Source organism: Heloderma suspectum, chromosome 3 (assembly GCF_057233095.1).
Source record: "Heloderma suspectum isolate Gila_16-S chromosome 3, 16-S_ref, whole genome shotgun sequence".
Lineage (NCBI taxonomy): Eukaryota > Metazoa > Chordata > Lepidosauria > Squamata > Helodermatidae > Heloderma > Heloderma suspectum.
Window position 1 is genome coordinate 276,959,606 of NC_139460.1, and position 26,774 is coordinate 276,986,379.

Here is a 26,774-nt window from a genome sequence, read left to right on the forward strand (position 1 = left end):
TTTTGAAATACATTTGCATTTTATCAATATTAAAAGCTCAGTCACAAAAGATTTGTCAGTTGCTTGGAGAAGTTTGATGTGGAAAAGACCTTTGAAGTAGAGCACAACATCTTGTGTTAAAATGTGTCCATAAAAATCATGACAAGGTCACTGATGTTTTTCTCCAATCCAGAGTACAGCAATATTATTATTCTTGGGATGGTGTGCCAAGACTCTATACATAAAGAAAGGTACTAAATAAATTTTCTCTCCTTTTCTTTTATTGTTTAGATTTGCGATAAAGAATGGCACTACTATGTCGTCAACGTTGAGTTCCCGGTAGTTACCTTGTACATGGATGGTACAACGTATGAACCTTACCTTGTAACTAATGACTGGCCTATTCATCCATCACACATAGCAATGCAACTAACTGTTGGCGCTTGTTGGCAAGGTAACTAATAGCACACCCTCGAATGTGTAAATTGAGATGTAAGGATGTTTACTGTGCATTAAAAGCTTAGCAATCTTAACAAAAAGTATGGTCCTATCTATTGTATTTGTCAGTTATATTTCAATATAGTGATCTTGAGTAGAGTCTTGATTAGGCCTGGGTCAGAATTTCATTCGGCTGGGGTTTTATTGATAAGAACTTATCAATATTCAGAAATATCTTCATAAACAGGATGGAAAGAAATTGAGATTTAAAAAAAATCAAATTGGGAGAAAGTGAAACTGTCAGATTCATCCATCCAAGCTTTTAGTGCTTTGGGTGATGTGAAAGCTGTCACCTTAATCTGATGCCTGCTGTGCCTTGTTCCACTCTCTAGGCTCATTTTGAGACTTACCAGGCTCTGACCCATTCTTTGCCTTCTCAGGTTAGGCTTTTGGCCCCCATCACCTAGAATCACTGCCCCTTCCTCCCCCACCAACCTGACCCTGCTGTGACACTAGGAACTGGCTGTCCTTCAGATCTGGCAGAAATCTGACTCTCCTGCCCCTTTCTCTGATACCTCAGAAGTCTGACTCTTCTTCTTTCTATGTATTCATTTGATCTTTTCTTGTTCTGTCCTGAATATCTATCTCTTTCTGATTAGTTATTAGCAGCTGGTTTTTAAAATATTTTTAATTGACCCGTTAATATTTTGGGAATGTGTACAACATCTCCTCACATCTGACTGAATGGGAGGAGTTAGTTAATTAGTTAGATGTGGGGAGATGTACACATTCCCAAATATTAACGGGTTAATTTTCAGTTAATTTTCTGTTTCAGAAAATAGTTCAGTTAATTTTCTGTTTCTGTTGTGATTTCTGAAGCAAAAAGATACAAGCCGCAATTTGGAATACTTTGTACAGTTCTGGTCATCACATCTCAAATGGGGCACTGTAGAGCTGGAAAAGATGCAAAAAAGGGCAAACTAAAATGATTAGGGTTCTGGAGCAATTCCCCTGTAAGGAAAGGCTACAACTTTGGGGACATTTTAGCATAGAAGAAATATGACTAAGGGCATGTTTAGACAGATGCATGTTTAGCTGGGCTGGCTGGGGAATGCTGGGAGTCCTAGGACTTATTTCTGTCTAAGCATGCATAGGATTGTGCCCTGAGAAGGGGGGGGGGGACGGATGACACAATAGAGATTTATAAAATGATGCATAAAGTGGATAATGAGATGGGTTTTTTTTCATATTAGAAGTCAGGTCATCCAATGAAACTGATTGGCAGGAAATTCATGACAGAAAAAAGGAAATACAGAGTATTTAATTAATTTCTGTATTTCTCTGCCACAAGATGTGTTGATGGCCATAAGCTTAGATGGCTATTAGTCAAATGCATGGAGAACAACTCAGTTGGTATCTATTAGTCATGATGGGTATATAGAACCTCCAGATTCAGAGGCTGTATGCCACTAAATACCAATTGCTGGGAAACACAGGGCTATTGTGTTCATGCCCTTGTTATGGACTTTCCTAAAGCATTTAGTTGGCCACTGTGGGAAGCAGAATGCTGGATTAGATGATATGATCTAGCAGAAAACCTACAAAGTTGCCTAATGGTAGAATGCAGCTCCTTTCTGAGATTTACTTGCTTTCACATCCAATGGGGTTCGTATCAATTTAAAAACAAATCTTTGGATTATCAGATGCATGAACAAATATATGACTGCTTTCTGTATACATTTAATTAGATCATTTCACTGTCCCTTCAGTTCTGTTAGATCAGCCTCACATATTTTAACTGTCATCGTTTTCTGTTGCTTCTTGATGTTATATTTCCCCCTATCCATTTTCCTTGAAGTTGTATATTTCAAGGTATTTTGTTAAACTGTCGCAGCTGAGCTTCTCAAGAAGTTTAACCATGATATCCACAGAACTACATTTGGTATAAACACAACCAGCACAATCTTATTCATTCTCCTCCATCTGTATAATGCAGTCAAGGGGTAGAGCAGTATGCTGACAGCACCATGGTGAACTGCATGAACAGATGCATCAATTCCTGAACAGTTTTCTGAGGGTGTCACTAACACAAAGAATTTATCATAGAGCTAAAAGGAACCAGAGAGATAATTAAATACACAGAAGCACCGCATGACACCATCCTTCACCCATCAGATTTAATCATCATGTGCAATTAGGGGAACCTAACAGGATGCACCCATATAAGGTGCATGTAGATAGATAGCTTCAAATTTTCTCAAGATTTCTCAAAACAAAAATAGTGCAAATTTTAAAATGATATTTATTATGCACATTGACCTAAAGATTTCCTTTCTTGATCCTGAATGCTGTAGGCAAATAAAGGATTGAGTTCCTTCCAGCTGGCTTAAGATAGCTTTCATCACAAAGTCTTGTAGGTTGGAAGGGGCCTACAAGGTCATCGAGTCCAACCCCCAGTTGAAGGCTGTATATCAAGATGATACAACCTTGTAAGATATACAGCCTTCAACTGGGATCCAAAAACAGTGCAGCTGAGAGTACGGCAGTGGTATTTCAACTGGACATCTGAGAAAAAAATGCAGGGTATTAAAATCTTTTTCACCCACCCACTCACTCAAACATGAACATTTTGGGTTTTCAAAATATGATACTCTATGGAAGCTTCACCCTCTCAACTCAGCCCGCATTGACAGATCCCTTCTCATTTAAACAGCCCCCTTGCACGCTCCCTCAGCGCCCCAACATTACCCATTAGCCGTCCCTAAGCTCCTTCATTATATCTCCCCCGCCCCTCCAACAGAAACATCCACAAACCCAGCTGGATTGAACTACACACACACACACACACACACACACACACTGGTATAGTGGTACATTTGGAAATGGAGGAGCTCACTGTGACAGTCTCCAAGGGCAGTCCAAAACTTTCAGGCAGCCATATCAACAAACCAGTTCTAGGAGTTTTCATCTCCACTGGGAGCATGTCTTTGGTAAAGCAAATCGGTCTTAATTTCCCATTCCAGACCAAGTCATCCCAAATACTTTGCATTCCAACATGAAACAATATATTGTTGCTTGGAAAATTCATTCCCCCCACAGCTACAGTGCAGATCGCAGCTAAGCTCATAGGGAACAGGGAATTCCAAGTGGGGTGGCAGATGACATCAGAGTCTCTGCTAATGAAAAAGTGAGCCTGTGAGCCCTGTGAGCCCTGCCTCCACTGCACCACTGGCTATATTTATGAAATGCAAAGTACACATTTGCGCTGAATGCATGGATATCAGGGAGAAAGGCTAGTTGGTATGGCCCCGTTCACAAGTTGATTCAACACATGGGTGTTCTTCAGAATACAGCTAATCTCTTCTCCTGTCACTCCCCCACCCCCACTTTTCTTAAACAGATTTTTTTTTTAATTTCCCACTTTACTTTCCCATTTCAAATGAATAGAAAAAAAACCTCTGTGGTGTACAAGTTTATTTGCAAAAGCAAATAAATCCACTTTTCTATCTACATATCTACTGTTGTTGGCTAATAGAGCTGATTTCCAGAATGGGGAGGACCATGTTGTATGTGCCTGCCATGTAGCTGTTAAAGAGGAAGAACCCCAGTTCAACACCACAAGCATGGTTGAATACACAGGGATTCCCAGATGCTTAATTGCTGAGCACCTAGATGGACTGAACTGAGAGTTTCGCTTTCTCCCAAGTTTGAATTTTTAAAATCTCAAGTTGTTTCCATCCTGTTAATAAATATATTTGTGAATTTCGGTAAGGTTTTATCAAAAGATGGACAAATTTTTCATCCATCGCTAGGTATGGCACCTAATTAACCTAACATGGAATTGATATGGTAGTGTGCATGGAGAGACGGTATTGTGTAAATTGCTTCTCTGATGATCTGTATTGTTGAGCTGTAGCCTTTGTACTGTGGCTTTCAAAAATACATTGTCCATTATCATTTATTTTTAGTTAATGAAAGCTGCTGCAGGAAGAAGGAACATATAATTGCTGTTACTATGTTTTAGATCCGTGCATAATTTCCAAAAAAAATACCAGCCCTCCCCACATTGTACATGAACTTTTAATCTCCATTACAAATTTTCTTTGAGTCTTATTTACAATGTAGTCCTGAAATAAACTAAGGAAGTAGTTTGTGTGTCTTTTATAGTAATAATGTGCAGTAATGCTTGCCTTTGCCAAGACAGTAGGAAAAAATCTGGAATTACATGCCTTGTTTCCAGTTTATGAGAGAAAGACTTCATTAATGCATACAGTGCCAGTGAGAGAATTGTATCAGATAATATATAACTTCTCAAAGGGCTCACAGCAAATTAGCATCAGAACTAGGCTGGGGGGGAGGCGGTCAAATTGATAAATGCTGGTAGTGCTGGCCAATCAAAAAAATCATTTGTTCCTCCTTTATTGTTTGCAGGCAGTAAAATCAAATGAAGCTTTATTATCACATAGTAGTTATATTTAACAATAGCATACTTTGGCAATATTTTTGTTCTAAAAGGGGGCATTATATTGTAATAACATTTACCTGTGAATGTGGCAAACAAACTTTCTTACTAAGTGTGAAATGTCTTCCATTCTGCCAAGGTTTAGATGTCCCCTTTAGTTCTTTAGTTACTAGTGATTATTTTGCAAGGATAGTCAGAAAAGTAAGCAAGTTATATAACTAATCCCAAGAGCCCTTTTTTCCACAGACTTTATCTGCATATATTTGAAAAAGATAAAGTCTCAATTTCACAGTTTTCCCCTCAGGATCCAATCTTTTCTATATGTATGACTCTTTACCTCCTGTCACCTTGGCAGTGACATGAGTTAATTACTGTCAAAAGGTTACACTTCAATTTACCATAGCTGTAAAGTCATTACTTCCAGTTCAACAAAGCCATTCTGGTATCTTAGGCTGCAATCCCATGGAGTTCAGTGGGGCTTACTTCTATGTAGACATAGAATTGCACTTAGAGTCACGGTGAGCGATGAAGTAATTAGCTTCTGTCAGTTCCACAATGGATTTAACAATGAGTAGCTGTTTCAGGCAATTCCTGTTAACAAACTCAGCCACATTATTATATAAACAGAATTAATTTCTCCCCCCCCCCCAATCTCAGGGCTCAAATTCAAATCTTAATGCCTTGTTTTAAAACAGGGGCAGGCAACTTGTGGACCTCCAGATGTTTTTGGCCTACAACTTCCATCTGCCCTAGTCAGCATAGCCAATGGTGAGGGATCATGAGAGTTCTAGGCCAAAATATCTGGAAGGCCACAAGTAGCCCACTCCTGTTTTAAAAGAGCAACAGAGATCATCCACTCATTCTTGTTGTGTTTGCTTTTTCTGACTGAAAGATGTCCAGGGTTTTCTAGTCATGTTAACCAGAGAGATTAACTATATTGAGCCTAATAAAGCCAATAGTATTCTGTCGTATGGATGGATGCTTCCAAGGGCTTTAATCAGCTCATTCTTTGCTTTTTCTGTCCTAAAACTTCCCATAAGAACTTTACACTCAACAATTTTAATGAATACATGTTACAGACGCTAATCGTATACCTGCTAAACTTACAGGGTGTGCAAATCTTTTTTTCTCCCTTCATTTCATATGCATTGCACAAATGCCCACTTTGGGCGGGGGACAAAAAATGTGTACAATGTGTGAGGGAAAGATGTATATGGGGTTCAAACACTACCATTTTAGTGGGTACTTAGCACAAGACTATACTTATTTAAATCATAATACAGAAAGCATTCCAAAGAGGTTACTAGACTAGCTAGCCTATGTGCTCATATACAAAGTACACAAGGGACTTTGGGATATTCTGGAAAGACTGAGGAACTGACATAACAAGTCAGTTTAATCATTCATCTGCCTATTAATCTACATAGGCTGGAGGGCCAGAGGGAAGGGGGGAGAGTTGCTGTGGCCTATAAGACTTCCAGGAAACCTCTTCACCTTGGGCCGGACCTTGAAGGTTTTCACCATAGAGACAGATTGGGGATACTGCTGGTGTACCAGCCACCCTGCTGCCCAGTAGCCTCCCTGACTGAGCTGGAGGGTGTGTTATCAAGTGTGGTGTTGGAGGAACCCAGGAGAGTGGTCCTGAGTGACTTCAACTACCACGCTGAGGTGCTTCTGGAGTTCCAGTTCAGAATTCAGGGCCTCCATGACAACCATGGGGCTTTCTCACTTTGTCATCAGCCCAGTATATGAAGGGCATACTCTTGATTTGGTCTTTGTTCCAAGTTGTGATATGAGTGGTCTGAAAATGGGGGAGGAGTGTCCAAGTCACCTTGTTGTCATCATCAGATTGTTTCCTGGTGAGTTCTAACTCACAATGTTACTTCCCTCCTGCAGAGGTGGAGGACCTATTTGGATGGTCCACCCTAGGAGGTGGATGGAATCCAGTGGATATCTGAATGTTCTTGGGGATTTTCCAGTGGAGAGAGCTGGTGATCCAGGCAAGACTCTAGTCTCACTGTATAATGGTGAGATGTGGGGGGCCATCAACTCAATTGCACCTTAGTGCCCCTTCCAGTGCTGTAGAGCCTGTTCTGCTCTTTAGTATACTATGGAGCTGCAGGCAATGAAACAGGCTGGACATCAGCTAGAGTGCAAATGGCGTAAGGCTTGAAATGAAGGTAACCAAGCATGCTCTAGAGCACATAATCGTGCCTACCATGTGACAGTGTGTGCAGCAAAGAAGACTTATTTTGCTGGATCTATTGCATCCTCGAGTAGCCATCCAGCAGAGCTCTTTTGGGTGGTTTGTGATAGGGATGGATGGACCCATCTCCATCTGGGGTGGGGGGAGCTTGATGAGCTCCCTCCTCCCTGCTCACCCCACCCACCCACCAATCCGCCCCTCCTCTCCATACCAAGACCTCCAGCAGTCAAGCCCTTGTGCTTTATGCTCATAAGGGCTTCACTGCCAAGTCCTCGGCATGGCCAGCCCCCAGCGCTTTTGCCCTGGCTTCCTCAGTAGGAGGCCAGGGCAAGAGCGCTGAGATGCCACCAAGGCCCTTCCTCTCCATGCCAGCTGTTAAAGAAGTCCTTGACAGCTGGCGGAGGCAGGACAGGTCCCAGCGCAGCCAACCCCCAGAACTCTCACCGTGGGCTCCTCAAGAGGAGGCCAGGGCGAGAGCGCTGGAGAGTGCCGCCAAGGCCCTTCCTCCACACACTGGCTGTCAAGGGCTTCCTTAACAGCCGAGATGGGAAGGAAGAGCTTCAGCATGGCCAGCCTCTAGCGTTCTCGCCCTGGTCTCCTCTCAGGTGCCGCCAAGACCATTCTCCCCATGCTGGCTATTAAGGAAGCCCTTGATAGCCAGTGTGGGGAAGAAGAGCCTTGGAACAGCCAGCCCCTGGTGCTGTCTCCCTGGCCTCCTCTAGAGGAAGCCAGGGTGAGAGCGCTGGGGGGCTTCCGAGGCCCTTCCTCTCCACGCCGGCTGTCGAGGGCTTTCTTAACAGCTGGCGTGGGGAGGAAGAGCCTCAGCGCAGCCAGCCCCAGCGCTCTCGCCCTGGCCTCCTCTACAGGAGGCCAAGGTGACAGTGCTGGGGTGCTGCAGTGCTCCCAGCCACTCGCTGAGCTCTGGGCTATTCAGCAGCCAGGTCCGTCAGCACCCCAGGGCTCACTGAGCGGTGTCAGACCACCCCCCTTTTGGACTCCCATGCCATCCCTAGTTGGTGGATTGTTAACATCTTCTCTAATGAATAGAGCCCTAGACCCCTCAGGGACCCCACTGTGAGCTTTTTGCATCATACTTTGAAGACAAAATTGCTCATCTGTGCAGTGAACTTGACGCTGTTGCTAGCGCAGTTCCTGTCAAGGTATCTGACACCACTGGCTAATACTCTGGCTAATAAAAGCTAGCTGATGGGGTATGAATGGGTGGATCCAGGGAGTGGTAAATGTGTCTCTATGAGAAAGGGTGGTTCCTGCTGCCTTTAAGAAGGCAGTATTGCAACCACTCCTGAAGAAACCTGCTCTAGACCCAGTGGCATCTGCACTTGGAAAAGCCATGTCCAGAAACTTTAGAAAGTATATCCTGTTTGAATCTGTAGTACCCTTTTTGTATTTACATGCTGTCCTTGGGTTGCTCAGGTTATACTGCCATGAAAGCCAGTATAGTTATATTTGCTGTATTATTTTTATAAGCAATCCCGCAGATAAGAGCTGAGGATATTAAACTCATGTAAGATGGGTATTCTGTGTAAGAATTTTTGTGAACTACCCAGAAAGCTTCAGCTATTTATAATACAATAGATAGATTAATAGATAGAAATATAATAGATAGATAGATAGATAGATAGAATGCAAGACATATGTTTCTTTCTTTGCTAAATTAAATATAGGCTTACCCTTCCTGTTCCTTCTGTTCACTGAGTCAGTGATGCAGTTAGGTAATTCTAGACTCTACATTTAAGGATCTTACTGGGGCCCACCTCTTTAGAGGGTAATATGTAGCCATGCTGAGTTTACATAAACTCTGCAAGGTAGGCAGAATAAAAAAGGAGAATCAGTTACAATCTGTTTAAAAATAGTTAGGATTATACCAGAAGTGCCTTGATATTATACACAGAACATCTGACAGAAGGACTCATGACAGAAGCAATCCTGCATCAATCAATCTCATTAAGAGAGACTGTCAGAGATTAACTCCCTGGTGCAGGAGAGAGACATTTTACAGAAGAGAAACTAATGTGTCAAACCATTTCACCCATTTTACAGAAGGAGAATTAACAAGCCAAAGAGAAGCCATTTTGCCAAGTTCACAAATTAAGGCTGTAGTACTGAGCACTAGGAAGCAAGTCCCATTAAACTCAAATTTAGGGCAGAAGACAGGCAAGGAGATAAAATAAAGGACTAACTTTTCTGAGGAGGGATACACATTCTCAAATATGCTCGCATTTGTCCTAACATTTTTCAACTGGGTTTTTTCTTCCTTGCTGAGTCCCACATCCCATGGATTTTCTGCTCTCTGATCAACCAACTCATATTTACACCCTTCTACTCAGATTAGATAAACTGGAATAACTACCATGATATTATTTACGTGCAGTCATTAATACTGATTAAAACTCAATCATTTAAAAAGAAAAATCAAGAGAGCAGAGGAATTTATGCATCCTTTCAGTACACTTAACATCCCCAGGAGAAAACAGCCTCTCCACTGCACTTAAGTGTACTCTCAGGACCAGAGTGAGGTCCTTTCCTGGTTGATTTCTGTCTGCTGTGTCAGCATCAGTGTTACCCATCTACAAGCCAGTCCTAGCCACATGAACTCTTGGGGCTAGGAAATTGAATGTGGGACATCTAGGCTAGAGCATTTGGAGGCAGGAGCCCAACTGACAGCTTATGAGGGTAGAGGAGGGAGAGGAGAAGCAGCAATGTGGATGTTGATAGCTTCCCCTCAGCTGAGGGGCTTACTCGGAGAGAAAGAAGGAGGCAGGACTGGCCTGACCTGTTTCTTCATCCATCCAGGCAGGTGGTGGTCCCTTCCTCACTTTTCTTCCTGCCCTGCTCCTGTTAAAGGAGCAGCCCTCAGGAGCCTGGCTGCCATCAGTGCTTCATGACTGTAGCAGCGGCAGCGGCAGTAGCACTTATCCCCAAATCCCAGATATCATAATCTGTTTACAGAAAGGGTGTTCCCACATTTTTTCCTTTTTGGCTTCCATCTGAAATGTGGTTCAGAAGGCTGTTTGCAAAGGAAACATTAAGCCCCAGAATGAGAAGTAAATGGGACTGACTCTGGAGTGACGGGGGTGGCTGGGTGGGGATTCACACATTCATGTTGTCAGACCTTCTCTACACCCCAGCAAGCAAGTGGGCAGGGCGGGAGGAGGACACAGGGTGTTCCTCCTGTGAGTTGGAAGGAAATGTGAGCACTGCCAGCTAGTCGTCTCTTGCTGCCGCAGCAGCCACTTGCTTGGTGGGCAGGTGGGGTCCCCAGAGGTGCTGCTGCTGTTCTCATTGTCATCAGACAGCTGAGGCAGGGCTTGGAGCCAGGCTTACTCTAGAAGCTACGGGCTTGCCAGAGTCCCAGGAGGATGGCCAACACAGCACCTTGCAGCATGTATTTCTCCTCCTGCTACTCACCAACTGGCTTGCTTGCGCCGAGAAAAGAAGAGCATGTGTGGGAGCAGGAAGGAGAAAGCAAGCAAGCTGGCCTTGAGGAGCAGCATGTATGTGCACATGTCCCCTCCTGTTGCCTCTGCCTTCCTTCTGCCAACAGCAAGGTGGTGCACTGAGGGAGGGACAGGTGCCCCCAGCCAGGCCCCAGCTCAGACCGGTGACAGGCTCAGAGGGGAACTGGCCAGGGAGGAAGCAATCTAGCATTCTCTCTGACCCGCCCCTACTACTAATCGAGTTGAGCGCAGGAGCTGTGGGGCCCCTGCACTGAGTGGAATTCATGTGCAGTATTAATTTGCTTGGCATAGATTGTGATTTAATTTTAAAGAGATCAGTCTGTGAATTAAAAGTCTTGGTATCTGTCAGGAGCACCCTAGCTGCCTCTTGCAGTCCCCACCAATAGCCAACTCAGGACACAGAAGATGAGGATTCTTTCCAATACTTTATTCCTTTATTACTTTATGACTCTTTCAGAATACTAGTCACTAGCGCCAAAGCAAGGAACAGCACTGGGGAAAGATAGCTGAGTAGCCTAAGCTCCAGGTAAGGCAGTTGGTCCCCATTTGAAGGAGAACCGTGGGAAGACCCTGAACTTATGGGCTAGGGAGAGATCCTCCCTGTTTCCCTTGGGTCCTCAGCTCAGTTTCCACCCGGACAGTATCTCTGATACTTAAAGAAATCAAGTTTTCATCTGATGAAACAATGTTTTCAAAGCTGTATTCACCAATGGTTTTTTTTAAAAGCTTTTCAGATAGGGTAGGAGTTTCATTGTTATTACCAAAACAGATAGGACACATGAACCTTAGATTTTATGGGTTTCCAGTCATTGGTAATGAAATGACACAGTCATAAAGTGTGAAGGAGGTCCGCCAGATATGTATATCAGTTCTGTGGAGTTCAATGACCTCAGCGTTCTGTCGCTTCATCGCCTGGAGTAGATTTTCCTCTCAATTGGTCAAACTGCTATTTTTTTCATGGCAGTTTTTTTTTTTTAAGCCCATCTGTGGTAGGTGGCAGTATTGCAACAAAAACTCTCCCCACGACCTGAGTTCGATCCCAGTGGAAGCTGGTTTTCAGGTAGCCAGCTCAGGTCGACTCAGCCCTCCATCCTTCCGAGGTCGGTAAAATGAGTACCCAGATTGCTGGGGGAAAGGTAGTCATGACTGGGGAAGGCAATGGCAAACCACCCCGCTATAGTCTGCCATGAAAACGCCAGCGAAAGCAGCGTCCCTTTAGAAGTCAGCAATGACTCGGTGCTTGCACAGGAGGAACCTTTCCTTTCCTTGTCATTTCAAAGTTGATGAAATTGTTATTTCCTTGGTTTGTTGTTGTAAGTAATGAAATGGTTGTGAGGTTTGGCTGCATTTGGCTGGGCTCAGGTGGTGCATCAGTGTGATGGTTCATCATTAATTTTTATGATGCAGGTGGTTTGTGTTCTTTGCTAGACCTATAAATAAGTTTCAATTGGACTGTCTCTTTTATTTATGCTTGTTGTCTGGAAGAAGCTGTTCAGGTGAACCCAAAAGATGCTTGCCACTGACAGACTTGAACAGACTCTGTAGCCCCTTGAGAAGAATCATTGTTTAGCTGGGTGTTATTTTAAACTGTAGAGCTTCACATGCATTTGTCTGTTCGGTGGACTTCCCTTTATTTGTGACCCAAGGAGGACTTGGGAGTGCTTCAGCACATAACATGGGTCATCCCCATTTTTAAGTCAATTAGTGAAACAACATGTTTGCCAAATATCTGTTGGCCGCACATTTTTCCTATTTATATAAACAGATGTGGTCATAAGCATTCATACGGTTACTTGTCAGTTATAGTAACTAATGCCATGGCATTCTGACTATCCCTCCTGGGAACTTGGCTTCTCCTTCAAAGGCAACATTATTTCAGTGTTAACATTTAAATATGCATAATATGTGTTGGTGTCATACCATTGTGCAGATGTAGGAAATTAAAAAAACAACAACTGTTCAAGTGTCTTTGGTAAGGATTTCTGAAAGAACTAATTCCAGAGGTCTTTTTGTTAGAATATTGTGATACAGAGCAGAACTGTGATACGTAATATGTGGAATTGTATTATGTGGAATCTGTGTTGTGTGGCTAGTTTCATAACAGTATTTTATGGTCAGTGGTTTGCCATTATTATTTTTCATGGATAAGAGCATTTTCTACATCTACAGCTTCTATGTTTCTGTTCAGGTAGATAGGAATGATTTTGTGATGGAAACACACACTGTCCACAAGTTTTATTTGAGCTCCATCTCTGATTTCTCCATCTTTGCCAGATCTGACTTACTGTATGTGGAGAAACATGTAATAACAGTGGTAATCTATTAATACATTTAGAAACTATGGGTTGGATCCAGAAAAGCATGAGCAGAACTCTCGGGGCTTTCCTGGTTCTACTTGACTATCCCAAATCCCCTCTAGACCCCTGAAAAGGCACTCCTGAGAATCAAGGGACCCTCTAGGATGGTCTTGGATGGGGCTCAGGAAGGTGCAGTGGGACAGGCAGAATTCAGGGAGGCACTCTGTCTTGAATGAGTAGAAGAGCCTTTCCACCCTCAGAACACACTGTTGGATCCAAGCCACTGCTATTTAATACAATACAACAAAAAAACTTTTGGATATCAAGCATCCCTGCCTTCCCTCAGCCAGTAACTGTAGTATATGTTTGTCAGGGCTGAGCTGAAGGCAACAACCTGAGATGAGCTGGAAGCCAGAACCAGAAGATGGGAATCGAGGGAAGAAACCAGAAGTCAGGACTGGAGAACAAGCCAGGAAGCAAAGAGCAAGCAAGGCAGGATCAAAGGGGGGGGGGGTCAGGAGAAAGTACTGAAAAGCAATCCAGAAGTCAGAACTAAGAAAAACCAAAAGATACAGGAGTACATCAAAGTTCAAGAAGACTATATTGTTGGGGAAGGCTCAAAAGGAAGCCCTCAACTACTTCCTGTCCAGCAGGATCCAATAGCCAGCATTGGTGGGCAGAATCAGTACAGGGCTTGAGAGTATTTCACTGCCTAGAGAGATGCTGCAATCTGCAGTTCAGTGCCTCATCACACAGGACAGCTGCACACAGATCCCAAGACTATCAGTTTGAGTCCTGACTGCTCCTGACAATGGTCAGCCTTTCCTCAGGGCCACATGTGTCTCTTTTCCAAGCTCCACTAACACCTCTCTCTGAACTTATATACTATTAAGTGTGTTATGTTCAGGCATATGTTAAAATCTGCCTCCTGTTCATCTGCCTCCTGCATAGTTCTATAATATTTCAAACACACCATGTCTGTCAGGTTCAGGAAAATTCCGACCCGTTTTCACCTTCCTGACTTAGGTAGAGTGTGTCCTGGAAGTCCCTTAGCTATTGTCAATACAAGTTGCTAGGATGAGTTTCAGCTAGATTCTCTCAAGAAGATAAAATACTTGGTAGGGTTTGAGCCAAAATTTGCTTTTTCAAACCTTGTCCATCTTGGTTTGTAACTTCCAGCTGAACAAGGCTAGCCAGCCTGATCACCACGACTGTCCATGTGTCTTTATTGGAGGGGTATCTGCCAGCCCCCTTGAAGGAAATGGTTGTTTAGATTCTTTCAAAGAAACCATTTCTTGAGCCTGCTGACCAGGATACTGAATTTGTCTTTTTTTGTACAAGATGCTCGAGGTGGTTATGCCTGTCTAATGTCAGTCACTTTTGGATTAAGCCTTTTGGATATAGATCCCTTAATGACTTCAGGACTTGGTTTACAGCTGAAGCTGCCTTGATCACCGTGATGGATGTCTTGTGCTGGGAGAGAGATGGGAACAGCGTGAGCCTCTTGATTCCCTCAAACCTTTTAGCAGCTTTTGGTATCATCAGCCATGAGACACTTTTCAGGGTTGGGAGTTGAGGTGGGGGGCACCGTACTGCAGAGTAGATATTAGAAAATAAAACTGGAAGACTATCGTTCCTTCCTGTGGAAGTTATCCTGTTGACTTCGTCAGGGCTCAGTGTTGTCCCCATGCTTTTTAACATCTTCATGAAACTTTTAGGCAAGGTCAACTGAGCATGGGGTGTGGTGTCATCACTTTCTACGTGAAATAGTGGCATCCCTGAATGCATGTTCAAGGTCGGTAATGGACTGGATGGGGGTGAATAACCTTAAACTTAGAGTCAAACTACATGTTACACCCAATGCATGGCAGGTATCTGTAAGCACTGCCACTAGTCCACATAAGGGTTTATCAGGATTATACAGACCGAGTACCGTAGAACAGAAATCCAGACCACAAAAGGGAAAAGATGCAACTCAGTTTTATTGTTACAAGTGTGTAAGACTTCTCTTTGTGCAAGATCTTGTTCACTTCCCATTCTGATTAAAGTGACTGATGACCTCATTGTACCTTTATGCTACTTTTTGGTGAAATAATATATTTATTATACGAGATAAGCAATACATGCATAAATGTCTTTGTATGTGTCTTTGTGAAAGTGGAATTCTCCATAAACATGCAACAAAAGCCATAGCATTAATTTCATTTACCATTTTACTGGATCCCTGGGCCATCTCCCCATCACTCCCTACACATCTCTTCCCCCGTGCAGCAGATATCCACTTTCTCTTCTTATTTATTCCAAGTTCTGCCAATTCTGCATGACCCTTTTTAGTTTAAACTAATTCCAGCTTGTCGGCATCCAATCAAGGCATAATTTCTTAAGTACTAGTCATGACCTGCAGTGCGCCACCCATCACTTTATTTTTATTAGATGCAAGTGCAAGCATAATATTTCACACAGATTTAGAGCCTTGGCTTCACTTTTGTCAGACCAGTGTTCTTACCAGCCCATCAAGGCCTTCATAGCTACAGCACCATTTTTACTTTAAGTTATTGTGAGAATGGGATGGGCTTATGGGATCCTTACCAGGAATACGGCATGCATAGAGGTGAAGCTTATCTCTAGAACTAAAATCTCTGCTCCTGCACAGTTTGAATTCTTAGAGGGGCAGAAATCCCATTAATGCTAATGGGAACTTTTCCTCCAAAAAAGTTATAGCTGTGCAGTGGGTGGATTATTTTATTTTCAGCCATGCCAGAAAGGAAAGACATAAGCCTCCGCTCTCTGTGTATTGCATTCCCAGTAAGCATCATACCCCTGCATCTGTAAAAACAGAAACACAATACAGATTAAGTGTAACATGTAGTTTGGCTGTCAGTTGATATAAGACAGAGGGGATGATAGTTGGGGAACTGCATTTTCTGGGAGGGATTTCATTTCCCTGCAAGGATCAGGTTCTTGGGGTGGTGGGGGGGCAGGGTGCTACTAGATCCAGTACTGCTCCTGGTTTCCAGACTGCTGGAATTTCTAGATATTGGCCCAGAGTGCCTTTATCAGATTTGGCTGATATACCAGCTATGCCTTATGCTAGAAATTAAGATCTGGCTACTGTCATCCATGCTTTAAAGGACATCCAGATGGAGTTGCTATAATCCTCTTACATGGGGCTGCTCTTGTAGACGATCTGGAAACCTCAGATAATGCAAAATGCTGCCATTTGATTATTAGTAGATTTGAGTCTTCACTCTCATGTATCACCTATTTAAAAACTTCTGCACTAGCTACCAATTTGCTTCCAAGTTCAGTTGAAGCTACAAAGTTTGGCCCCAAATGCCCTGTATGCTGTCTGTTTCAGGGAACAGTTCTTGCTGTATGAAGTTTCCTGACATTTGAGATCCACCATTCACATCCTGCTATTTGAAGTTCTATCCTATTTGGAGGCAAGGGTATTTTCTGTTGCAGCCCCAGAGTTTTAGAATGCCCTCCCATAGGAAGTTAGTTTGGCTCCAGGCTCTGCTATCTTTCCAAGTGCAAGTTAAAAAGTTTTTGTTTTCAGTGTGTCTTTTGGAAGCCATTTTTATTCTGCTGCTTTTCAATGGGCTAATATGGGCTAATATTTAATTTTGTGTATTTCTGTTTTGGTGGACATTTAACACCTGATTAATGTTGTGGTTTTGATTTCTGTGTACCAGTTTGTGGATGTTATTGTGTGGTATAAAAATTTCATACGTGTTATAAAAAATATAAATAAATTATTGAGGAATGTGTGCTAGCATTTATTTATTTATTTATTACATTTCTATATTGCCCCATAGCCGAAGCTCTCTAGGAAGTTCACAGACATTAAAACCTCAAGGTACAACAATATTAAAATGTAATGTAAAACAATATGAAATATAAAAGCTTAAAACTACAATATAAAAGTACAGAGTAAAACTTATCAGCAATGCAGAGATTTAAAATACTGATTTAAAACAATAGAGCTAAAAGACTAGAATGCTAAAATGCTGGGAAAATAAAAAGGTACTTCACCTGGCGTCAAAAGGAGTACAACATAGGTGCCAGGCAAACCTCTCTAGGGGCTCATTTCACAGCCAGGTGCCACAGCAGAAAAGGCCCTCTTCCTGGTAGCCACCCACCTCACTTCCTTTGGCTGGGGCCACTGGAGAAGGATCCCTGAAGATAATCTTAGGGTCCAGGCAGGCACATATGGGAGGAGACAATCCTTACAAGAATCTACAGCCCTTGGGATGGAAAAGGAGCACTGAGGGCCATAGATGATTGAGAGGCTGTTTCATAAAGTGCCATGTACATTGGTGGGACCACATAAATAAATAAAGATAAAGTAAAATAAAAACAATAACAATAAGCATAGGTTGCAGGCTCTGAAACAATGATCAACTCATCCTTGAGGATAAAATGTTTGAAATCATAACACAAGAGATGTTCCTTTGTGTCCTTTTCAGTTGCTTTTGTTCCACGTTCCACATCAGTCTTGACAAAAGGATACTGACTTTTGACTGCATTCTGCATGGTTTCATGCATTATTAGTGGGTGTTCTGTTTTCATTTAAAAAACAAAAAAAATGTAAATAAATGCTTATACAACTGTAGTAACTGGGGCTTTTGAGATATAATTCAATTATAGCAAGTTGTGTGAGTAGGAAGGCTAAATGAATATATGTACCAGCTATTTTACCACAATTATTATTACTTTGGTAAATGTTGCAAGGGTGAAGAAGATGCATAATAAACTATGCTTAGAGGATATTCTTGTAGATTTCATTCTCTAGGGCCTAATGCATATATGTTGTTGTTATTATTGTTACATTTATATCCCACCTCTTCCTCTTGCAAGGAACCCAAGGTAGCTTACATGGTCCTCCTTCTTTCCATTTTATCCTCACAACAGCCCTGTGAGGTAGGTTAGGTTCAGAGTCAGTGACTGCGTTAAAGTCACCCAGTGAGCCTCATAGCCCAGTGGGGACTAGAAGCCAGATCTTCCAAGTCCCGGTCCAACACTCTAACCACCACTCCACACTAGCTCTCCTGCTCCTGATCAAGACTAGGATATGGAGACTATGCTGAAGACATGGCTTTCACTCTCCTTTCTTTCTTTCTTTCTTTCTTTCTTTCTTTCTTTCTTTCTTTCTTTCTTCCTTCCTTCCTTCCTTCCTTCCTTCCTACCTTCCTTCCTTCCTTCCTTCCTTCCTTCCTTCCTTCCTTCCTCCTGTGCAAATTCTGTTCCATGTTTTACTATAATATGTACACTGATGCTAACCCTAGCTATGCTTAGGTTTTAACCAAGGTTGAAGCTGGTTTGCAAACACTAATTTTTACCCTCTAATTTTTACCCTCTAAAAACACTAATTTTTACCCTCGGTAGCAGGCTGTGACAAGTTTGCATGGCACTTTGAGGATATAGTCGCTCAGATTCGTCATGAATTGGACACCACCCTTAATGTAGTTCCATTGGTAGAGGTGTTCAGAGCACCGTCTGGTCCAGTTTTATTGGATGAGTTTTCAGTTACTGAGGCCTGAGGATGCGGACAAGGTGCTTGGCCAAGTCCGATCGACCACTTGTGTGCTTGACCCTTGCCCTTCATGGCTTATTAAATCAAACAAGGAGGGGTTGTCTGGCTGGGTCCAGGAGGTTGTAAATTCCTCCTTGAGAGAGGGAGTGGTGCCTGCCGCTTTAAAAGAGGCGGTAATTAGACCACTCCTGAAAAAGCCTAACCTGGACCCAGAGGATGTTAACAATTATAGGCCAGTGGCCAACATCCCCTTCCTGGGCAAGGTGCTTGAGCGGGTGGTTGTAGGACAGCTCCAGGCACTGTTGAATGAAACGGATTATCTAGATCCATTTCAATCGGGCTTCAGGCCTGGTTTTGGAATGGAAACTGCCTTGGTCGCCCTGTGGGATGCCGGGAGAGGGACAGGGGCAGTGCGACCCTGTTGATTCTCCTGGACCTCTCAGCGGCTTTCGATACCATCAACCATGGTATCCTTCTGGATAGGTTGTCTGGGTTAGGAGTTGGAGGCACTGCACTACAGTGGTTCTGCTCCTACTTGGATGGCCGATTCCAGAAGGTGGTGCTGGGGGATTATTGCTCTGTGCCATGGCAATTGTGCCATGGGGTTCCACAGGGCTCTATTTTATCCCCCATGCTGTTTAACATCTACATGAAACCGCTGGGGGAGGTTATCTGGAGGTGTGGGCTGAGGTGCCATCAATATGCAGATGGCACCCAGCTCTACCTCTCTTTCTCATCAAACCCAGGTGAGGCAGTGGCTGTTCTGAATCAGTGCCTGGGCACGGTAATGGACTGGATGAGGGCCAATAAACTGAAACTCAATCCAGACAAGACGGAGGTACTGTTAGTGGGTGGTTCGTCTGCCCGGCTAGGTGATATTCAACCTGTTCTGGAGGGGGTTGCACTCCCCCTAAAGGATCAGGTTCATAGTTTGGGGGTGCTCTTGGATCCAGAACTGTCACTTGAGGCACAGGTGAACTCAGTGGCACGGAGCACTTTTTATCAGCTTAGGCTGGTATACCAACTACACCCTTATCTGGACAGAGATAGCCTAGCTACAGTTATCCATGCTCTGATAACTTCTCGTCTGGATTACTGCAATGCGTTATACGTGGGGCTGCCTTTGAAAACGGTCTGGAAACTTCAGCTGGTCCAAAATAGGGCAGCAAGATTGTTAACAGGGACTGGCCTGCGAGCTCATATTACGCCAGTACTTTTCCAGCTGCACTGGCTGCCAGTCCATTTCCAGGCCCGATTCAAAGTGCTGGTGTTAACATTTAAAGCCCTTAACGGCTTGGGGCCAGGTTACCTGAAGGATCGCCTCCTCCCATATGTGCCTGCCCGGACCTTAAGATCATCGTCAGCGGCCCTTCTCCGTGAGCCCCTGCCAAAGGAAGTGAGGCGGGTGGCTACTAGGAGGAGGTAGGGATGTACGAAAGTCACTTACCTGGTCTCGCAGCTTGCTTCGCGGTGGGGGGGAGGCGCTTCGCTTCTCCCCGCGAAGTTCAGGCCTGGGGGGAGGCTTCCCGCCTCGCCCGGCCGAAATTCAGGCTGGGGGGAAAGCTTCCCGCCTCGCCCGGCCAAAATTCAGGCCAGGGAGAAGCGCCCCGTCTCCCCGGCCGCGAACTTCAAAAGAAAAAAAAAAGAAAAAAAAAGCCTCGTGATAGGCTACGTAACGATTTATGTAGCCTATCACGGCTAGATCTGCGAAGTCAGCCGTGATAGGCTACGTTAATCGTCACGTAGCCTATCACGGGTGACTTTGAAAAAAAAAAGCGCGTACGCAAATGGCGGCCCCCATAGGGAGCCGCCATTTGCATTCCTTATTTGGTCCCTGTAGTCTACGTAAAGATTTACCTAGACTACGGCGAAAATTTACGTAGACTACAGGGACCAAATAAGGAACGCGAATGGCAGCTCCCTATGGGGGCCGCCATTAGCGTAAGCGCTTTTTTTTTTTTTTTTAAGTCACCTGTGATAGGCTATGTGACGATTAACGTAGCCTATCATGGCTGACTTTGCAAATCTAGCCGTGATAGGCTACGTTAATTGTTACGTAGCCTATCACAGAGGCGTTGTGTTTTTTTTTATTTTTCTTGTAATGGCGGCGGCGGCAGCCGGTCGAATGACCGGCTGCCGCCCCTGCCCGTGGCGAAGACCTGCCGAACCACCGCCGGGACCCGCTGCCGGGAGCGACATTCGTGAAAGGTAAGTCCCATCCCGGGGGGGGGGGGGAGAATTTCTCCCCGAAACTTCGGAGGACCGAATGCTGGCACTCGGCCCCCTGAAGTTTCGGGGAGAAATTCTTCCCCATCCCTAGGAGGAGGGCTTTTTCTGCTGTGGCACCCCGGCTCTGGAATGAGCTCCCTAGTGAGGTTCTCCTGGCGCCTACATTGTATTCCTGTCAGCGCCAGGTGAAGACCTTTTTATTTTCCCAGGCATTTTAGCTTTCTAAATTTTTATCTTTGCTGTTTTAAATCTGTATTTTAAACTCCTGCACTGCTGCTAGATTTTATTGTGGTTGTATTGTTATATTGTGGTTTTAATGTTCTATATATTTTCAATTGTTTTATTGTGTGTTTGGTTTTAATTTTTGTGAACCGCCCAGAGAGCTTCGGCTATTGGGCGGTATAGAAAATAAATAAATAAATAAATAAATTCAGTTAATAATGATCAGAATTAACTTTGGTGCAGATATAAAACTATACTCTGGTTAAAGCAAACTATGGAAGGAAGGGAGGAATTAGAGTATGAGAGGGAAGGATGGAGTGAGCCCGTGGCGTGTTTCCAGTCACTTAAGGCGCAATCCTATGCATGTTTAGACAGAAAAAAGTCCTACAACTTCCAGCATTCCCCAGCCTGGCTGGGAAATGCTGGAAGTTGTAGGACTTTTTTCTGTCTAAACATGCATAGGATTGCACCCTTAATCATGGTTAGAAGATAAAATTACATTGGCACCTGTCTTGGGCAGCTAGAATTTAATAATCTAAGGGCCAATTCATATATTGTATTTTTCAATCATAGGTTTACTAAGACTCAATGTATATTATCTGATATCCCTTTCAGAAATCATTGATAGGTACAATCTATGTATCCACTTAGGATCTTGATGAAATAAAAGCAATACTGCTGTCTATACTCCAATAAATCAGTGTGTATGAAATAAGTGTCAAAAGTCCAGTTTCTTTTAATTCACCCGCATCACACTCACTGACCTTACTAAAACCAGGTCTAAATGGGTTAATTTCCTTGGTATGAAATTTGTTTTTTTCTTCATCTATCAGCCCATCGTTTTTATTTAGCATATATCTCAGGCATTATAGGGAAGTAGAATGCATTTTTTTGTTGAAGCTAAGCAAATATGGTAGGAAGACAATTTGTTAATGTTAACCTTAACTAATTGTATATTGCTTTATAAGGGAAATTTACTGCTCCCAGAAATAAAAGTTTAGATCGCCTTTAGATGGTGCTTTGTTTTTAAATCTAGCATGTTATTTTCAGATTTGCTTTTTGATCTATAGAATCACAAATCTCTTCTGAAATATAATAGAGTTTGATGTTTAATTTACCCTGTTTCTAAATTAAAATAGAAGCAGCAGCTTTCCCATCACATGCTGCAGGGCTGAAGTTTCGTATGCCATGTTTCAAGCTAGAATTCATTCCCACAGCTAACTTCTATGCCTCCAAAAATAGGAGTTAAATGGTGATAGAGCCTTAAGCATAACAGTAGCTTAAGCATAAATTGTATCCTGCATAACAATCCATGAGCCATATTCTACTTGGAATTCTGTTCATGATTAAAAAAGAAGCAGCAGCAGCTGGATTGCCAACTGTTTCAAACATTTAAGACAGTGCTGGAAGTACTGATAGTCATAAATAAATCTGCATCTATGAATTATTATCAGTGATGATTTGTGCTTCTTTTTTAAATAGGAGGAGAAGTCACTAAACCGAGATTTGCTCAGTATTTCCATGGCAGCCTTGCCAGCCTTACCATCCGGCCGGGCAAAATTGAGAGTCAGAAAGTGATTTCCTGTTTGCAGGCGTGCAAGGAAGGGCTGGATATTAATTCGCTGGAAAGTCTTGGACAAGGAATAAAGGTGAGGGATGAACTGACATCATCTTTGATAACATTTAAAGTTGATTTATGAAGTGCAGAGCACAAGGTAGAGTACAAATGTACTCCCAGAAGCAATCTCATTTACCATAAAGTCATGCAAGGAAAAAAAAGTGAAGAGGAACTGTGTGACATTGAATGTTACCATTTCTGCCCCAATATAAACCTATAGAAACCAGGGGCCACAGGTGCTTTACAGCTCTGCAGCATCTTCAGTCCATCCTGCCAGTGGCATGTTTGAGGCACTTGGCACAGAAACAGGTAAGATTCGCAGGAGATGCAACACAGTTAACATTAGGGGTGTGCTAGACTAGCACCTTGAAAATGATTACCATAAGAGAAGCAGAATTTAAAAAACCAAAAACCGTAACATTGACCAGCTAAACATTACACAACTTTTGTCTTCTGGAGAGATCACAGCACACTGCAAGGTATGCCATGGTAACATAAGAAGACCATAAGAAGAGCCCTGCTGGATCTGTCCAAAGAGCTGTCTGGTCCAGCATCCTATTTCCCACAGTGGCCAAAGAGATGCCTCTGAGAAGGCCATAAGCTTCTCAGAGGCAATAGCCTGCTCTTGCTGTTGCTCCCTTATAACTGGTATTCAGCTGCATGCTGCCTCTGATCCTGTTGGTAGCATACAGTCATCATGAGCAGTGTTTCCTCTTTGCCTGTGGGTCCTAGAGGTGAAGTACTTTGTTTTCATGCCTACAAGGTTCTGCTTTCAGGTCAGTGCCCAGAAGACACAGGTAGGATGATAAACAGCTTCCTTTTTATTAAGAGCACATGGCAACATGTAGCAAAGCAAAGGAGCTTATGCAGACTTCCCCTTGCGCCAAGATACACACAGTGAAAGATAGAATGGTGTGGTGCTGGGGACTGGCACTTCACTCTGCAGAATGCTGGCCTCCTCATTCTTTTTGTATTTATTTTTTTAAAACTTTTAAACTTTTTTTAAGGAGGAGGGTTAGGGAGACTGGGGGGTGCTAAGGGAGGTGTCCACAGGCCCATAGGTGCCCATGAGTACCATGTAGGAGACCCCAGGATTAAATAATACCTAACACAAGAAAGCTATAAAATATGTAAACAGCTAACATGGGGCTGGCTGTAAAATGTTGAACAACATAATCTTATGCATGTGTGCTCAGAAGTAAGCCCCATTGATTTCAGTGAGAGTTACTTCCAGATAAGGAAAGGTTGCAACCTACAACCTTGGGCTATAGGTTAATAAATGGGGTAGTATTTAACACTGGATAAGGTATTCAAAATATTTTCAGTAGTTGCTTTTATATTGTAATGGTGCAAACTTTTAATGATTTCATAGGCTTTTTCTCTTGGTGAATTACTAACAAGGGTTATGCATATAGAAATGTCACAGCTAACATCACATTTCTTCAACAAAAATTAAAATTACTTGATAGAAAAGCATGGCTGTGAGAAAATATGCAAAAGTAAATATGTTATTTATTAAAATATCTCCTGTCCTTTGTTAGCTCTTGCTTATCTCATGATCAGCAGAAGCACAGTTTCTACACCACTGTTGCCCTCTGGAAAGCTGACCATTCTCTGAAGCCTGCTTGAGGAATTCCAGAATTTCTTGTCTTCAGTTTTGCCTCCAACGGCTGATCCACTATGGACAAGCGGCTGTCTCTGTGAACTAGCTGTGGGTGGGGAAAATGAATCCAAGGGTTTAATTTTTCGAGTTCAAAACATTTTCAATCTCCAGTCTATGAGCTGGCGTGGTGCAAGTTTCTTCTTTCATTTTTACCTTTTCAGCTATTTTGAGATGACAGCAGGAGGCAAAAATGAAAGAAGCTGTCAAAGAGAGGTCTCAAGCAGTGTTTCTTAGTTGGCCTGACAGTGACATGTCTTGATGAAAGAACTGCAGTTGGGCCTGGAGCTGAACAGAACATTAAGAAAGACAGATTGTGCCTGACTTTCAACAACATCTGTATACATATTATACCTGTACATAGAAACGTATAGTGCACACACATACATGGTAGATTTTTCATTATACAGACAAAATTAAGAATACAGTCATATCAATTAAATATTTAGCCCAGCTACCTGAATTGAGTTGTGCAATTGATTTGTATCACAAAAGTATTATGTTGTAATATTGTTTCAATAAAGTCAGTAGCAAATGTATAAGATGTGTTTTTTCAACTTCACTGCTGATACCACCCTGTTTTAAAACATATGGCCTAAATCAATACAAATCAAATGGACTCTGGAGATACACAAATTGCAGCATTCTGTAATACCAGCTGGCTGTCTTTTTAGCTTCCACCCAAACAGCCCTGTGCTAACCACCATAAACTAGTTATGTAGACAACTCTTGTAAGTCCTATGGCAGCTCTGTTGGGATGCTCTCCCTCTGCTGCAGTGAACCAGGGAAAACGGAAGGACCCAAACATCTGGGCCAAAAAGATCAGAAGCACTAACTAAGCTAAACTAAAACTGGATGAATGTGCCACATAAGTTTTGTAATAGTTATGAAGCTTGTTTTGAGTCACAGTTGCCAATTCATATACATGAATGGTACAGTTGTCTAGTCTAATGACATAAGTAAAGGTAAGCAAAAATACAAAGTCATTGCTGGAATCCTAACAAATTTGATCAAATCAGATGCACAGCTACTTTCAGATGTGATATATTCCCAGACTTGGTGATTGGGGAGAAATTTGTTTGGTTCACATTTTAATATGAATTGTCCTAATTTGCACTTCCTGTATTAATACAGGAACCAGAACACAATTGTCTTTCAGTTTTCACACAAATTTTAAGATGCCTTTCTCTGAACAAATAAATGTTTACAAAAATGTGCACATTGGGGAAATTGCATACAAAAAGGGATACATTCAGGAAAATAGAATACAAAAGGCATATGTTAAGTTAAATTGATTGCAAAAATGTGTCTTACAGGGAATTACATACAAAAATTCATATGAATTTTCATATGCTTGAAAATGTACACATTTTCATGAAGTCATTAAAAATAAATTTGCAAACTGATGCGGAAATAGGATGAAATGAATTTGTTCTTGAAAAAACATAGAAAGCAAAAACAGACAGATAAATCCATCCCTATCCAGAGTAAAGCAAACCTGAAAGTATCTAGTGACACACATTTGTATGTGTGTGTGTATGTCGAATGGGGGAGATAGTCACACACAATTTTGATCACATGGTGTACCATAAAACATGTTCCAGGGGATATTGGTCACAATCACAAAGTGACATACTTCTTGGTAAGGAAGATGGCATGCAGACACTGTGCTTCCCCAGTATTATAGATCACTTAGCAAAACAGGCTGGCCCATTAAAAACAAGTTGCATCCCACCTTAACTGTCAGCCTTTCCTCTTGGAAAAATCATTTAATACTCCTGCAAATATACTCTGGTTTACACATACAGCATAATGAGGTGGCTAAATCATGAAGTGTAGAGGGTACTGCACCACTTGAGATTTCAAATGAGTAATTCTATTTTTTTAATATTCCCCATGAAAAGGACTCCCTGCAAGTAAAAGCTTAGCACATCAGCTAGATAAATTGTAGTCTAATCTGCTCCCTACTGTGTAGGTTTTCTATGGTCAAAGAGTTGTTTCTATGCTTCTATGTTTAAAAATGTGATACTCTCCCTACCTCTAGTTGGACTTTGTACAGTCCATTGTACCTACATAGGACTCTACTAACTCACCCCCCCCACACACACACACATACTTATTCTCCTGCATATGTAAACCAGGCCACTATAATGCTGTGATTCCAGGTTTAATAGGCACGTTTAATGGTAGAATATGAAAACATCCATCCACTTAGAATAAAGAATTTGAATACAGAGTATATACAGAGAACATTAACAATGTTTTGTTGATCTTGCAGAGATAAATTGACCCTCACATTTTATCGTGATAAGCTATAGTTATGGCAAAAGCACAATGGTTAAATATGAATAGTAGAAGAAATTATCTTGATTCACAGTAGTTCCATTGACTTTTAATTTACTTTACAGTTAATTATAGCTGCAATAATTGCTAAAATGTGTGGTAGATGAGTGCCTAGTGGGTGCTTGTTCCTAAAAGGCCTTATGTACAGAACAAACATTAGCTAATAAAATTATAGTTTCTCTTTACTTTGTTAGGGATTTAACCAGTCTCTAAGAAACAGTCTTTAGGAACCTGTAATTTTAAGTGTTTTGAAGAGACATTCTACATTACTTCCCTAAATACTAATTATATTCTCTCTTTCTTCC

The 26,774-nt window shown here is 42.4% G+C and overlaps 1 protein-coding gene across 1 annotated transcript in view; it reads left to right on the forward strand.

Moving 5' to 3' along the window:
* Positions 1–26,774, forward strand: part of CLSTN2 (calsyntenin 2) — a 339,779-nt gene that overhangs the window by 289,666 nt on the left and 23,339 nt on the right. Inside the window, exons 8-9 of the mRNA XM_084847086.1 lie at positions 271–433; positions 22,331–22,497. Of these exons, the coding sequence (XP_084703212.1) occupies positions 271–433; positions 22,331–22,497 (330 nt within the window). The remainder of the gene's footprint in view (positions 1–270; positions 434–22,330; positions 22,498–26,774) is intronic.